Source organism: Lithobates pipiens, unplaced genomic scaffold (genome assembly GCF_037356315.1).
Source record: "Lithobates pipiens isolate NorthernLeopardFrog02 unplaced genomic scaffold, aLitPip1_a1.2 Scaffold_27, whole genome shotgun sequence".
NCBI classification, from domain to species: Eukaryota; Metazoa; Chordata; class Amphibia; order Anura; family Ranidae; genus Lithobates; species Lithobates pipiens.
In genome coordinates, this window is record NW_027507788.1 from 206,178,205 (window position 1) to 206,194,522 (window position 16,318).

A 16,318-nucleotide genomic window follows, 5' to 3' on the forward strand; every position below is an offset into this window, starting at 1 on the left:
CTCTTCACCAACTAGAACTCCCCCTGGAGGAACCGATGAGAGATTCCCCTCTCTCCCTAGAGTACTCATCCATCCCCTTGTGTTTCTTTGAATGCTGCTTACTTTACAGCAGTAAGGTAAGAAGTTAGTACACCTGCGGGTGTCATTTTTACACCGAAGATCCACAACACTAATGTCACAACGCCACTTTTTGATGCCAGTTAGCACCTTGTGATTTGTACTTTGCACTTTCTAATGGTTGGAAGATGTCAGTACTTCCGGATTGTGATCATTTGCACTATCTGCACTTTTATATTATCTTTATCTATATTTATATATCTGCACTAATCATTTTCAACCTTTGATTCATTGTGATTTTTTGATTATTTATACACTACAGTCACTTTGTTATTTTTTGCTACCATTGCACTGACCACCATTATTATTTCTTGCATTATTTTTGGGATTTTTTTCAGTATATGTCATTTTATTGTACATAACACATACTGTCATTTATCTCAGCACTTTATATTTATTTATTTGGAGCGCAACACCATCCTTTGTTTTTTTCCACATACTTCATGGGTAGTGTTTGACCCACACGGTGGCTGCTGCACCATACCTATTGTTACATTAGACTCCATAATAGCACGGGAATATTCACTTTACCATTTGCTCTTACTGCTGCCAATAACAGCCAGTGAGCCAATCAGGAGACAGAGGGGACAGGGCCGAGCCATGGCTCCGTGTGTGAATGGACACACGGAGCAACGGCTCAAGAGTGCACCTCCTTGGGTGCCTCCAGAGCAAACTGCTTGCTGTGGGGGCATCTGACAGGAGGGAGGAGCAGGAGCGCCGGCATTGGACCCGAGCATAGGAAGACCCGGGCTGCTCTGTGCAAAACCATTGCACAGAGCAGGTAAGTGTAAGCCCTTGTACACACGGTCAGAGATTCCGACAGAATGTTTCCTATCGGACCGTCTTGTCGGATATTCCGACTGTGTGTGGTCTGCATCGGACTGGATATTCCGATGGACCAACTTTTCCAACTTGCCGGTAAAATTTTCAGAAAAAAATGCTCTGATCGGACATACTCCGATCATGTGTAGCCTACTTCGACGGACAAGGTGCCACGCATGCTCAGATCAAATTCTAGCTAGACCAAATCTATTGGCTACTAGCCTGAACGTAGTCCCGTCCTAACGAAATAACGTCATCACGTTATGTACAATCGGATTTTCCGACAACTTAGTCCAACCGTGTGTATGCAACATCACTTCCGGATCTCTTCCGGAATTAATCCGTCGGATTTGGTTGTCGGAATCTCCGACCGTGTGTACAAGGGCTAACAAGTTTTGTTATTTAAAAAAAAACAAAAAAACAAGACTTTAAAGAGGAAGTAAACCCTGATGGATTTACTTCCTCTTTCATTCCCTGTAAAGGCAAAGCATAATGGACTACTATGCATCGCATAGTAGTCCATTATGTGTCACTTACCTGACACAGGAGCCAGCGAAGTCACCGCTGTCCCCTGTAGTTCCGAGCGTCCATCTTCTTGGTGGGTCTCCGTGGGTCTTGCTGCTCCGGCGCTGTGATTCGCCGGAGCAGCGATGACGTCACTCCCGTGCATGCACACGGGAGCCGAGACTCGCGGCATTGCCGTCATCGACGATGCCCCGCTCAGTGCGCCTGCGCGCCGCTGTCTACGGCGCATGCGCCGTAGATAGCGGTGCCCGTCTTCGGGCAAATATCTCCTAAACCGTATAGGTTTGGGAGATATTTCTTGGACCTACAGGTAAGCTTTAATCTAGGCTTACCTGTAGGTCAAAGTGGTTTGTGAGGGTTTACAACCACTTTAATATTGCTTTAACATGACTGATTAAAAAAAAAACATGCTTCATAATTAGATATATTATATATATTGTACATTTATTGTTCAAAAAAATAATGATACCACAAACAGGAAAGAAAATTTGGTGAAGGAAAACAAAAAAGTGCTAATGAGTTACAGAGGGACAGGAGATAGGGAAGGAACAATTGCTTTTTTATCAAAATCTCATAATTTAAATAAATATAAATCTGGCAGAATAAGAGTTAGCTCAGCCTTGCGGCCTGCGTTCTCATTAGCAGTATGAGATATCTTAAAATTGTATCCATTAACTGGCTCTTTGTTTTATTGGTTTCAGAAGCAGCAAACACAGCAATAGCATATGACTATGTCTGCAATATAGAGACAGCAGAAGATGGGTTAATCAGAGCTCAGGTAACTAATTTCTCTGTGCAAAACCATCCGTCTGTCTGATTATCATTAAGTGGACATGACAGCACTAATGGGCAAGAGGGAACAGGGGCAATAGGTTCAATCTGACTCCTTAAATTACAGAGTGACATCACGCAGAGGAGTGACAAGCTGCCAGTTGCTGACAACAGGAAAACCTCTTCAGGAAAGTTAGTGGACATCAAGTAAAAGGGACAGAAGAGATGACCAGAAAGCAAGATAAGTATTGCCAGAATCTGATAAATGGGGGGTACGAGTTGTAATTATATGTGAGTGATTTGCCAGCAATACCTTAATGATAATGACTATGCATATCTAATATAAATACAAATGCACTTACAATATTAAAGATAATGCACTGGCTAATGGCAAGCAAGTAGCAACAGTAAAGCCCTGCAAAAGAACATAAAAAAAATGAAAAGAGACTGATACTAGACTCATTCGGAGCAGTGGACAGGAGGAATAATCAGAAAGGATCAGTGGTATACAGGAAACATATCATATCTATCATACGTAACAAGAAGAGAAGGAAAGAATAAAGGAGCGAGCTAGAAGACAAACGAAAAAACAAAAAACCTCTAAGTTTAGAAGTGGAATCCATGCATTGCTATACCAAAGAGACAAACTAGGATAATTCAAAGGTGACCGATGAATAAAAGGCTTTGATGCAGCACCATTTGGAGGATTCCTGCTTGTGGAGCAAAACTGAAGATCCTGAAGTCTAAAAAAGGGTCTATAAGCGACCTTTAGTGGTTACAATCATCATTGGAGGTAAGACTTGAGGCCAACAGACGAAATGGTGCCAAGAAAATTCTGGACCCAGCCTAACGTGATTGTACCAGCCCTCTTCATGATTAGTGCTGGTAAGTTAATACACAAAATCCTAAATTGTGTTTTTGTGATTTGTTTTATTCTGTTTGTCAGAACTGTTTATTTTGATTAGATAAATAGGTAAAAAAACATAGATAGAAACATATAAATAAAACAGTTATAGGGATAATCCAAAATAGAAATATAGATAAAACGAAGTTGTGTAACGTAATCTTTGTAATATATATCACATGGAAAGCATAGCAGTTATTGTATTAAACCGAATAATGTAGCTGTAGGGTGAATGTGATGAGTTCACTGAAAAGCATATAAAGAAGAATGATTACTTATACTCAGATTGAATTAACAGAGTGTTTGAATTAAGAATAGGTTTGCAGAAGTATGAGACATACAGTATTTTACTCCTCATAAGCAATGTTCTGTATGCTTTCAGACGTGTTATTGGCTCATGTGGGTAATAAAGAATGGTTTGATAGTTTGATGCAGCTATAAACTGATAGAAAAATGTAACTGGCAAGCATTTCTTTGTGATGCCCACAAGCCATGCTTTAGTAAAGACAGGGATATTATAAACGAAAGTGTAAAACTTATGTTTATTTGCATTACATTTGGAGAAATTGTGAATAACGAGATTACATAAGGTTTATGTTAGTTAATTTAAGTTTTATATTGTTGTATTAAAGTATATGGAATGAATAAATCCAGGCCGGTCCTGATGCGTCTATCAGATGAACTCATGGAAGGATACAAGAAAGGTGTGAGGCCAGTGCATAACTGGAGGCACACAACCACTGTCTGCATAGATGTCATGGTGTATGCCATCCTAGGAGTGGTAAGTAGACAAGGAGTGTGTGTCACTTTGTAAACCATCCTAGGAGTGGTAAGTAGATTAGGAGTATATGCCATGTTGTATGCCATCCTAAGCCCTTGTACACACGGTCGGAGATTCCGACGGAATGTGTCCGATCGGACCGTTTTGTCGGATATTCCGACTGTGTGTGGTCTACATTGGACTGCTTCCGTCGGAGTATCCGACGGACCAAGTTTTCCAACTTGTTGGTAAAATTTTCAGACAAAATGCTCCGATCGGACATACTCCGATCATGTGTAGAGAATTCCAATCGGACAAAGTGCCACGCATGCTCAGATAAAATTCCTACACCAAAGCTATTGGCTACTAGCCTGAACGTAGTCCCATCGTAACGAAATAATGTAATCACGTCGGATTTTCCGAAAACTTTGTCCGACCGTGTGTATACAACAGTTTTGGACAAAATCCGATGGATTTGGTTGTCGGAATCTCCGACCGTGTGTACAAGGGCTAAGAGTGGTTAAGTAGATTAGGATTGTATGTCATGTTGTATGGCCTCATAGGAGTAGTAAGTATAGGCATACCCCACTTTTAAGTACACATTGGGGGTTATTTAATAAAGGTGGAAAGTGCAAAATCAGGCTCACTTCTGCATAGAAACCAATGAGCTTCTAACCCCAGATTGTTAAAGTAAGCTTTGGTAATAAAACCTGGAAGCTCATTGGTGTCTATGAGAAGTGAGCCTGATTTTGCACTTTCCAGCTTTAGTAAATATAGTAAATAAACCCCACTGAGTACTTAAAAGTGGGGTATGCCTGTAGATTAAGAGTGTATGCCATGTTGTATGCCATCCCAGAAGTGGTAAGTATATTAGCAGCTTATGGCATGTAGTTTGGCATCCTAGGAGTGGTAAGTAGATTATGCAACCAGAATGCGCTATTTAAATCAATAAGTTTTATATATATATATATATATATATATATATATATATATATATATATATATATATACATTTATTTAAGAACCTATGTGGTAAAAGTCTTTTTTTCTTCTTCAAAACTCTGATTAAGTCTAGTAAAAACCCTATAATGTTATTATTATTAGAAGTATTATCATTATACTTTAGTTATAAAGTGCCAACATACTGCCTAGTGAGTCAGTGCTATACATTACAAAAATAAAAGGTTTGAAAATTACAGACTTCAGACATATGACATAGGGGGAGAAAAAAAACGGCAATGCACATTTCCAGCCAATAGTTTCTTTTGAGATAATTTATTACCAGATGGCACTAAATCTTCCTTACAGAAAAAAAAAGTTTAACAAACATTCTGCCTGGTACTCAACCTTACTGTAAGTATTCAAAATCCACTATGAAAAAATCTAAAGTAATTTAGGGTCTATAAAGGATGTGTCACACAAATCAACATAATACATTTTTCATTGTTTTGTTGAATGCCTCCACACATTCATAACACCTACAAGGATCTTAGCAATACCTTTATTCAAGAACTAACCATTATGTACAAAACCTTTATTCATTATTGTAACTAAAGAGAGAAAAAATGGTTTAAATTATAAAATATAAATTAAATATAATCCCTATCAGCCATACAGTATGTGGATTTAATATTTTTCGTCACTAGGGCTGGTTTACTAAAGAAATATACAGTATTTCTTGTTAAAAAAAAAGAAAAAAGAAATATACAGTAGACTGTTCAATTAGAAAAGTGAATGTTTACTATTCAAAGTGATTATTTACTAGTAGATAGTAAATAATATGAAGCTGTATTTAAAAGAATCATTCAAATCATGTACAAGATAAAATCTGTGTGGCTAATTTACTAAAGCTGGAGCGTACAAAATCAGGTTCACTTCTGCACAGAAACCAATCAGCTTCCAGGTTTTATTTCTAAACCTTAAAGTGGTTCTGCACCTTTAAAAAAAATATTAAAAGCCAGCAGCTACAAATATTGCAGCTGCTGACTTTTAATAAATTGACACTTACCTGTCCCAGGTTCCAGCGATGTCGGCGGCAGATGACGAGCGATCGCTCGTCTCTCTGCTGCCCCTGCCGCCATCCTCTGTCAGGGAATCGGGAAGTGAAGCATTGCGGCTTCACTGCCAGGTTCCCTACTGCGCATGCGCGAGTTGCGTTGCGCGTCTCTGCTGGTCCCTGCTGTGTCCTGGGAACTGTGTGTTTCCCAGAACACAATGGGGGGGGGCGGGGCATCTGCGGCGGTCTTGTCCCGGGAGTGGGTGCAGATACCTGGATTATCCAGGTAACTGCACACCCCTCCCCCCTGAAAGGTGCCGATTGTGGCACCGGAGGGGGGGAGGGATCAGATGAGCGGAACTTCCACTTCAGGGTGGAGGACCGCTTTAATTGAACAAGCTGAGGTTAGAAGCTGATTGGTTTCTATGCAGAAGTGAACCTGATTTTGCACTCTCCAGATTTAGTAAATAAACCCCTGTTTTTTTTTAATTTTCCCTGCACACGACTGGGCCTTAAAAGTGAAAAGAGCTTTTTTACTAAGGCTGGTGAATATATATGTTCTAAAGTGAATTCTCGTGTAAATAAGTGGATAGTCTCCACTCCTTTTAATAATTTGACCCTTTTGACCTAACCCCCCTAGCGGTAATCCCGAGTCTGGCTCGGGTTAGGATTTTACTGATAGGAGCGGTAACCCCGAGCCAGACTCGGGATCGCTTCGCTGGATGCAGGGGAGGACACAGTGAGAGTTACTTACCTTGTCCCCTGGATCCACCGATGTCCTCCGCGCTGTGTGATCGAGCTGTCCTCTGCTCGATTCACAGTGCCCAAATGCCGCCGAGCTCCGTTCCCTGCGACGTTACGGCGCATGGGAGCGGAGATCGGCGCCAAATTCAAAAAAGTTAAAAGACACAAAACACACACAGTACTGTAATCTTACAGATTACAGTACTGTATTACAAAATTACACACCCCCTTTGTCCCTAGTGGTCTGTGCAGTGCCCTGCATGCACTTTTATATTATAAATACTGTTTTTTCTGCCTGGAATTTGGAGATTGTCCATAGCAACCAAAACGTGTCCCTTTTTCAGTGTTTTAGGATTTGATTACATTATTGAATATTTTTTATTATTCTTTATTATATTATAAACTTTATCATACCCGGGATGTCTGCAAGACTCTGGTTTGAACATATTTAAGAGAGTTATTCCTAATGCCGCGTACACACGATCGAATTGTATGACGTACTTAGTCCGTCATACAATCCTACGGACAATCCGGCGTACTTTCTACTGAACGGACTTGACCACACACGGATACACAAACAGTCCGACGAAAGCTTGCGTGATGACGTACAGCACGTATGACGGGACTAGAAATAGGAAGTCCAAGACACAGCAAAGCACCCTTTGGGCTCCTTCTGCTGACTTTGCGTTAGTGGAAGTTTGGTTAGAGACGATTCGCGCTTTTATTTTTATTTATTCTCGAATTGGAATCATAGGATGAGGATGAATAAAGACATTTGTGATAACTCTGTGTGAATATAAGCAGCAAAGCAACTTCACTTTTCTCGTATTATGAAGAAGAAAAGAATGTGCTATATTAAAAAAATCACAAAATTAGCAGCATGACGAATATGCTAGCTTCAATACGAACACTAGTTTTACAAGACAGAGAGCTTCCGCCCTGTAAATCCTTTCTTAGTCCGTCGGACTAGCATACTGACGACCGTATTGTCCGCTGAAACCAAAGTATGACGGGAAGATTGGTGTGCAAACCGACCTTCTTAGTACTCCGGACTGCACGCTGAAAAAGTCAGCTGAAGCCCACACACGAGCGGATTGTCCGTTGAAATGTGTTTCAACGGACTAAGTACGTCATACAATTCGACCGTGTGTACGCGGCATTAGAATTACAGGACTACAATATAAAATGCCAAATTTCCATGCAAAATAATTGTACCACTTTCAGCACCTAAATCCAGACTGAATCATACCGCCAAGGAGGTTAAAGCAAGCATGCAGTAAGTGAATTCAGATCACTTGAGCTGCACATTTGTTTCTGGGCAATGATGTAAAAAATATTAAAACTAAAGGATCAAGATGATAGTCAGGCAACTAGTACCTTCAGAAGGAGTTCAGTAATAGCAGTCCTTATTGTTCTTTCATGACAGGTTTCCATTGCATACAATCGTTGTGTAGATATTTAATTTGTATTACCCACATGCTGCACTATGTCCTATGAATAGGCAACCAATTATGTATGTAGGAGGGTACCTAGATAATAATCATGTGTCACAATTAAATGTATATTTATTGCCTGTTGATTCATTGACTTTCCGCTTCCTATAACAAGGTGACAATGACATTCATTCAGCAGTGAAATCTTACGACAGCATTGTCACCCTGTGGACATGTCATATGATTAAGGCTTTACCTGGTGCATTGGAGGCACCAATTTTGAGCACTGTCCTTCAGCATCTCTTCATTGACTTGACTGATGGAACAGTCAGAAAAGTGTCAACAGTTTTAGGTGACATCAACCTATGATTAGTAATAATCACAAATGAACTTAGCATCCCATTGCAGCAGTATGTATATGAGTCAAGGATTTGGCAAAACATAAAACAAGTTGAATTTGGGTACTGTACATGCAGATTGTACACCTAGTCTGTGCTAAAATCTATTTTAGTTGAACATAAAAAAACCTGTTAAATAACTTAGGAATGTTACACAGAAGAGCTGAATAGTGGCACTCAATATAAGGAAGCTGTTGTAAAGATTAACAAAATGTATCAAAAATGTAAGGTAATCACCAAATAAATGTATGATATTTCCAGTGTCAGATCTGGTTTGCATTGACTTGTCCCCACACAAATATGATAAAAAATAAAATAGGCTCAAAATCAGGTGACTTAAAGAAAATAAGAAATGGGCAGCATGACTTTCAATAAATATTAACCAAAATAAACGTGTTCTCTTACAGAAAGTGTGCCTTGTGGTAATTAACTCCTATATTATATTTATTTAAATATATCCAAGATCAATCTAGTAAGTTATCTAATGACATCAATTAGACCTTTTTAACCACTTCCCGACCGGCGCGTGCCGATGTACATCGGCAGAATGGCACGGGCAGGCATATTGGCGTACAGGTACGTCCAATCTTAAATGCTGCCATGCCGGTCGGGACCCCGTGAGTCCGGTCGCGGGTCCCACGGACTTGATCGCCATGGGCATACCTGCGATCGTCTCACAGGGCTGCTGAACGAGGAGATGCTGTTGTAAACAGCATCTCCCCGTTTTGCCCAGCAACAAGTGATGCTGATCTCTGCTCCATGTGATTGGAGCAGAGATCAGTGTTCACTAAAACAAAGTCCAGCCCCCCCCCACAGTTAGTAACACGCCCCTAGGAACGCTTAACCCCTACACTGCCACCCACTGGTTAACCCCTTCACTGCCAGTGTCATTTACACAGGAATCACTGCATTTGTATAGCAGTGATTGCTGTATAAATGTCAATGGTCCCAAAAATGTGTCAAAAATGTCCGATGTGTCCGCCATAATGTCGCAGTCACAATAAAAATCGCTGATCGCCGCCATTACTAGTAAAAAAAAAATATTAATAAAATTGCCATAAAACTATCCCTATTTTGTAAACGCTATAACTTTTGCGCAAACCAATCAATAATCGCTTATTGCGATTTATTTTTTACCAAAAATATGTAGAAGAATACGTATCGCCCTAAACTGAGGGTAAAACATGTTTTTTATATATTTTTGGGGGATATTTATTATAACAAAAAGTAAAAAATAATGAGTTTTTTTCAAAATTGTCGCTCTATTTTTGTTTATAGTGCAAAAAATTAAAAATGCATGGGTTATCAAATACCACCAAAAGAAAGCTCTATTTGTGGGAAAAAAGGAACATCAATTTTGTTTGGGAGCCACGACCGCGCAATTGTCAGTTAAAGCGACGCAGTGCCGAATCGCAAAAAGTGGTCTGGTCTTAAGCCAGCAAAATGGTCCGGTAAGGGGTTAAACACCTAAAATGTATTTAAATCCTAATTCACAACTTACAGTGTGGCATCTATACAAGTCCTTATATAATATGTTTATTGTTTTTTTTTTTTTTTTTTTTTTGCCAGGATGAGAAGAATCAAGTTCTAACAACATACATATGGTATAGACAGGTACAGTCTAATGTATATATGTATATATTAGGTGTTGAAAAACTTGTTTGAAGAGGAACTGCAGTCTGCTCACATAATTTGTAATAAAAACTTTTTCTGAAGCTTTCCTCCAACCACTTTGCATATTATTTTATATATACTGTGATTCTGTGCTTGCCAAATATGCTGCAGAAATCTCCCTCCACTAAGTCTGGCTGCATCCATTTAAACTTTGGGCAACTGAAGCTGCTGCCTGTTCAATTCCTGGATTTACACAGACACACAGAGACACACCTCCAACACTGCAGCCCCGCCGCTCTCATTGGCCCTCTTATGACTCACCCCCCTTCCTTCCTGGCAAACTCTCGCGAGAGTGAGAGAGAGCTGTGCATTAGACATGTGCAATTAGTTTTGTAACTAATTCAAATTTGGAAGAATTTTGCATCTTTCAGACTTACAGATACATCCAAATGTTCAAATAAAAAAAGAATGACTTCAACTAATACGAAAGAAATTATAGCGGATATAAGGAATGAATTTGACATGATTTGGTAATTTGTTAAAGGTCTAATGAATCAAAAGGTCAGCTCAAAGTAAATCTTAATGCCGCGTACACACGACCAGACTTTTCAACATCAAAAGTCCGACGGAACAATTCCGGCAGACCATTCGATCGTGTGTGGGCTGCAGCGGACTTTTGATTTGCAAAAGTCTGACAGACTTTAGAAATGGAACATGTTTCAAAATTTTCCGTCAGAACTCCGCCGGACCCAGTTCCTACCGAGAAATCCGCTCGTGTGTATGCTAGTCCGACGGACAAAAAACGACGCTAGGGAAGCTATTGGCTACTGGCTATGAACTTCCTTATTCTAGTCCAGTTGTATCTCATCACGTTCAAATCCGTCGGACTTTGGTGTGATTGTGTGTGGCCAAGTCCGTTCATTCGGAAAGTCCGTCAGAACTCTGTCAGAACTCCGTCAGAACTCCGTCAAAAGTCTGTCGGACCTTGTCCCTCTAAAAATCCGGTCGTGTGTATGTGGCATTACAGTCCAATCAGCTGATTCATTTTATGCTGGAGGTTGGATTACTGGCAAAATGAATTGCTGAGAACTGAGTTAGAAGGGTGTTGTATTGTATTTGAGCCGAGGAGAAGAGATATTGTCATTGTGTGTGTTAATAGATTCAATAAGCAAACGACTTTCCAAACTACGAATCATGATCACGAATATATATCGATACATAAATATCAAATTTCAACTACCAGTTATTCAAAAGAAATTATACAGATATAACAAATTAATTTGACATGATTAGAGATTCAGTATAACGAATATCGACACTCTACAGAAATAACAAATTATCCGAAAACAAATTAATGTAACATAACAAATATAACAGAACAAAATTATATATTTTACGAATGAAAACTAAACTAAACTAAATTTTCCGTTGTGCACAAGTCTACTGTGCATGATGTCATAAGCCTAGGCTTTTTACCAGAAAAGAAACAGGAAGTGGGCCGTATAAGGCCGTATAAGGCATTTACTGGCAAAAAAAACATGTTTTACTATCTAAAGTTAAAACAGCAAGGGCAGAAGATTTAATAGTTGGAAAGATGGAAAAAAAATTACTGAAGGTCCGCTTTAAGCAAGAAAAACATTGATTTTTACTGTAGCAATGAGAATTGCTAATCTGCAAATTGGCCAAACTCCTAAACCAGACACCCACAAAAAAGTTGTTCAATATTTTTGCCTCACTTTCTGCTCCAGGGAGTCAAACCACGCTGTGTCTGTCACCACCTCCACCATCACATTATCACAGCTGACAAATGAAACATAGGAAAGAAACTTATCCCGGTTCATGGAACCTGATTTTCTTTGTTCTTAATTAGGACTCACTTAGCTATGACTTGCTGAGGTGGAGGAGGGATCTTACAAGGGTCAACAAAAATGTAAAATCATTGGAACCCTGAGAATCCTTTAACAGTATTTTTTAAAACACTGGAGTGCAAAAATACTTTCTTAGTCCACTGGACTTTTGGGTAAAAAAAGTCCACCGGAGCCCACACACTGGGGAGTTGACTTGAGTCCGCCGGACTTTTCCACCGGATTGTTTGATCGTGTGTACGAGGCATAATGCCGCATACACACGACCGTTTTTTTCAGAATAAACTCGTGACGGTTTTTCCAATGGAGTTCTGACAGAGTTCTGCTGAAACGGTTTTGCCTACACACGATCACACCAAAGTCCGATGCTCTAGAACATGGTAACATACAAGATGTACTACGGCACTAGAAAAAGGAAGTTCAATAGCCAGTAGACAATAGCTGCCCATGCATTTTTGGTCTGTCGGAAAAGCATACAGACAAACAGTTTTCCCGATAAGAATTGATTCCATCAGAAAGATTTAAAACATGTTCTATTTCTAGGTCCATCAGAATTAACGAAAAAAATAATCTGATGAAGCCCACACACGATCGGAATATCCAATGAAACTGACTTTTTCTGCCGGAAAGTCCGACCGTGTGTGGACGGTATTAGGCTTGTATTTCTTAAATAACACTGTTATTAAATTGCTGGATTGATTTGGTAACAAACAGTGCTTAGTGGAGTTCTTTTTTTTTTAAAGGACAATATTTGGTATGTTAAAACACAGACAACAAGATTGACCCTAACTGGCTTAAATACAAGCACTTTGCAGGTGTACTGTAGATTTGGGAGCACACTTTTAGTCTTATGCCGCGTACACACGATCAAACAATCGGGTGAAAAAGTCCGGCAAACTCAAGTCCGCCGGACAATCCCCCCGTGTGTAGCCTCCGGCAGACTTTTTTTACCCAAAAGTACGGCAGACTTAGAAAGTAGTTTTGCACTCCAATCTTCCCGCCGGACTTGCATTTCGGCGGACAATCCGGCCGTGCATATGCCAGTCCGCCGTACTTTTGAAATGAACGGACTTTTCCCGCCCGGAGAAAAGTCCGCTCATTTTGAGCGGGTCTCTAGGTAGGCGGGGCCCGCGAAGGAGACATCGCTGACCCTGCCACCTGGTATGGACTTAAAGGGGAACCCCAACGCCGAAAAAAATCCCCCCTTCCCCAAGGCACCCCCCATGTTGAGGGCACGTGGCCTGGTATCGCTCAGGAGGGGGGGGCACTCGCTCGTCCCCCTTCTTTCCTGGTCGGCCGGGTAGCGTGCTCGGACAAGGGTCTGATGTGGACCTGGGGGGAACCCCACGCCGATTTTTTTTGGCGTTGGGGTTCCCCTTTAAGTCCATACCAGGTGGTGGGGCCAGCGACGTCTCCTTCGCGGGCCCCGCCTACCTGGAGACGCGCTTGAAATGAGCGGACTTTCCTCCGTGTGTGTGGGCGAGTCCGTTCATTTCAAAAGTATGGCGGATAGTACGGCGGACTTAGTACGCTGTATTAATCCGCTGAAAAAGTGCCGTGTGTGGGCAAGTAGCCCGTTCGGAAAGTCGGACGGACAGTCCGGCGGGAAGTCCGCCAGACTAAGTCCGTCGGATAGTCGGCTAAGTGTGTACGCGGCATAAGTGCCAGTTAGGGCACTAATGTTTTTGACTGTTCTAAGTCATGTTATTTTGTGTAAAGGTTCCAAGCCTGGGTATGTCCATTAGGCTCTGTTTTTGTATGTTACTCTTTTTCAAAAACCTCAATAAAAATATTTTCCCCCCAAAAAAAACCCACAGACAACAGTTTTACCTATTTCCCTTGCAAAAAAAGAGATCTGGCTGTCTTAAAGTGGAACTTTAGTCAGAACATTAGTCCTGATAGTCCTGTTTAAAATCCATTAATACACTGTCTTACCCTGCTCTGCACATGCTCAGTTGCTCTCCATTTTTAGGCACTGCTGAGTTTATAGAGTCCGATCTGCTGACAGCTTAAAGCAGAATTAAACCCTCCTATCTTTTACAGCCAAGGAAGTTGCTTCTGTTTGATTTGCAACTGCCAGGGTGCTACACATGTGATCAGTTAGGATTCCAGCCATTTGATGGTTTGACAGTTTGTTGGAGGACACAAACACGTGTGACAGTTAGCATTCCAGACTTTTCTGAAACTGCTGAATTGATGGATTTAGTTCTACGTTATCATTTACTGATGGGGGTTAAAAAAAATGGGGCTCTGGGCTTCAAAAAAATGGCAGCCTCCAGCAAGACGAGACAGGAGCAATACTGGAGGCAATTTACAGCACACACTAATTTTGGTAGCATAGTTATTAATGTGGAATGTAGGTTCCTTGCTAAAGAACATTATTTTTATCAAGTTATTATGGGTAACATTCAACTTTATTGGTTCTATGCTATTCTAACAACCACTAAAATTAAAAGAAAACTGGAAAGATTTTTGCCTTTTCTTTGAAACTGTTTTAACGTTTACAAACTGGTTCCTTGATTCCTTTTTGGTTTCATGTATTTGTATAAAGTGTTGACCATACAAATACAAATTTATTACATGGTGTGTATATGATGACTACTGAGCATAGTAGGTTTTCAAATAAGATAACCAGCATAGTAAACCAGTTGGGATTTTTCCATCTCTGCAAGCAGAAAAGGAGTTGAGTATTCCTCCTCTAAATTCTCATGTCACTATTTAGCATAACAGCTGCTTTATGAGACTTTAGCTGCTACCAAGACATTTTTATGGTCTCTTATTGTTGGAATTGCCTCTTGACTATCTGGGACTCTCCAACCTCATCTCACAATGACAATGTTTACATTTTTCCTGTTTTTTTTATCTAACAAAAAATATGTAGACATGTAAGAGTTAAATTGTATTAATGAATTGCTTACAAACAATTTCTGCAGAAGGACAGTAATTCGATTTTTTTGTTTAGTTTTGGAAAGATGAGTTTCTCACTTGGGATCCCAAGGAGTATGAAAATGTGTCTCAAATATCCATTCCCACTGAGACGATCTGGGTCCCAGACATTCTAATCAATGAGTTGTAAGTAACAGCTTGCTTTAGAAAGCATTGCATCTATGTTCCAATCAATGTATTAACATTGCATTATAAACTGGCTGAATTGTTCTCAGAATATTAGAGTTCAGTGTAAATGTGAAAGGGATCTGCCACTTTGCCTAGATAAAACACAGCAAAAACAACATGTTTAATTTATAAAACAATCCAATAACATGTTAAATATGTTTATAATGAGAAAAGAAAAAGAATTTTGGGACTTTAAATGAGGCAGGAACCAAAGGGGTAACTGCCTCCATCCCTATCATTGATTACATTTGAGAGCAAATGGTGGGACTTTTTATGAAGCACACAGCAGCCCAAAAAGAAGTCAAGTGACTGGGAAATACTGTTTATTCATGTTGAATAATCTAACATACAACTTAATGGGTATATAACCTCCAAAAGCATTTGATCATTTACAACATAAGTTACATAGTAGACCTTGGTTATCCTTTAGAAACTCTGCACAATACAGGGAAGCCGTACAAGCAGAAATTAACAGCTCTCTGAACCCCTAAAAACCCATCTGCAGACCAACCTTATCAAGCAGGTGGGGCAGGACCCTCAGGTAGGGGACAGGGTAGATGGTGAAGTTCTCACCCCCTACCCCTGACTGAAGGTCCTAGAACCCAGAAAGTAGGCCGCTATTTATGTCTGGGTCACTGACCCAACCATGGAAGCACCCCCCCCCACCTCAGTACTAGTCTTCCTACCCTTTCCCTTCACCCCCCTTTCCCTTCCCCTTTTTTTTTCTTTCTTTCCCTGAGTACAGAAATTTTTGTCTATAAAAGAGTGAGCCGAAGAGTCTTATTGATATCCCCGATCCGTAATACCTTGTAAGGACCTGGCCAACAGGGGGATAGTCTATTGCCTCCATTTACTTTTCATTAGCGCCCCTGCTCTCAATTTTAGGGCTATGTCGCCCGCACCTTATGTGTCTTTATAGACTACGAGCCAAGTACAACAAGTCAATTGTAAGACAGGCTAGAAGGATTTGTTTATATCGTTTCTGTTACATTTAATGTTAATGCAATTTATTTTTTGTTCCCTAAACCCGTTTGTTTAGATACCATGCTACTGAACATGGAAGTATAAACCTGTACAAGCTGTATCTCTTACCTCCTTTGTCCTCAATCCTTATGCTATGTAACAATGGAAGTTATTCCTCTTCTGTGTTCCCCCCCATCCCCACTTTTTGTTCTGTATCCTTAAATTTTTTCTTCTTTTCTCAATAAATCATTCATGAATAAAAAAAAAAAAGTTACATAGTAGTCCACAATCA

The 16,318-nt window shown here is 40.2% G+C and overlaps 1 protein-coding gene across 1 annotated transcript in view; it reads left to right on the forward strand.

Annotated features, from left to right (window-relative positions):
- Positions 1-2,387: 2,387 nt before the first annotated feature.
- Positions 2,388-16,318, forward strand: part of HTR3A (5-hydroxytryptamine receptor 3A) — a 40,652-nt gene continuing 26,721 nt past the window's right edge. The window contains exons 1-4 of the mRNA XM_077458140.1: positions 2,388-3,120; positions 3,772-3,920; positions 10,040-10,084; positions 14,912-15,021. Of these exons, the coding sequence (XP_077314266.1) occupies positions 3,054-3,120; positions 3,772-3,920; positions 10,040-10,084; positions 14,912-15,021 (371 nt within the window). The 5' untranslated portion in view covers positions 2,388-3,053. The remainder of the gene's footprint in view (positions 3,121-3,771; positions 3,921-10,039; positions 10,085-14,911; positions 15,022-16,318) is intronic.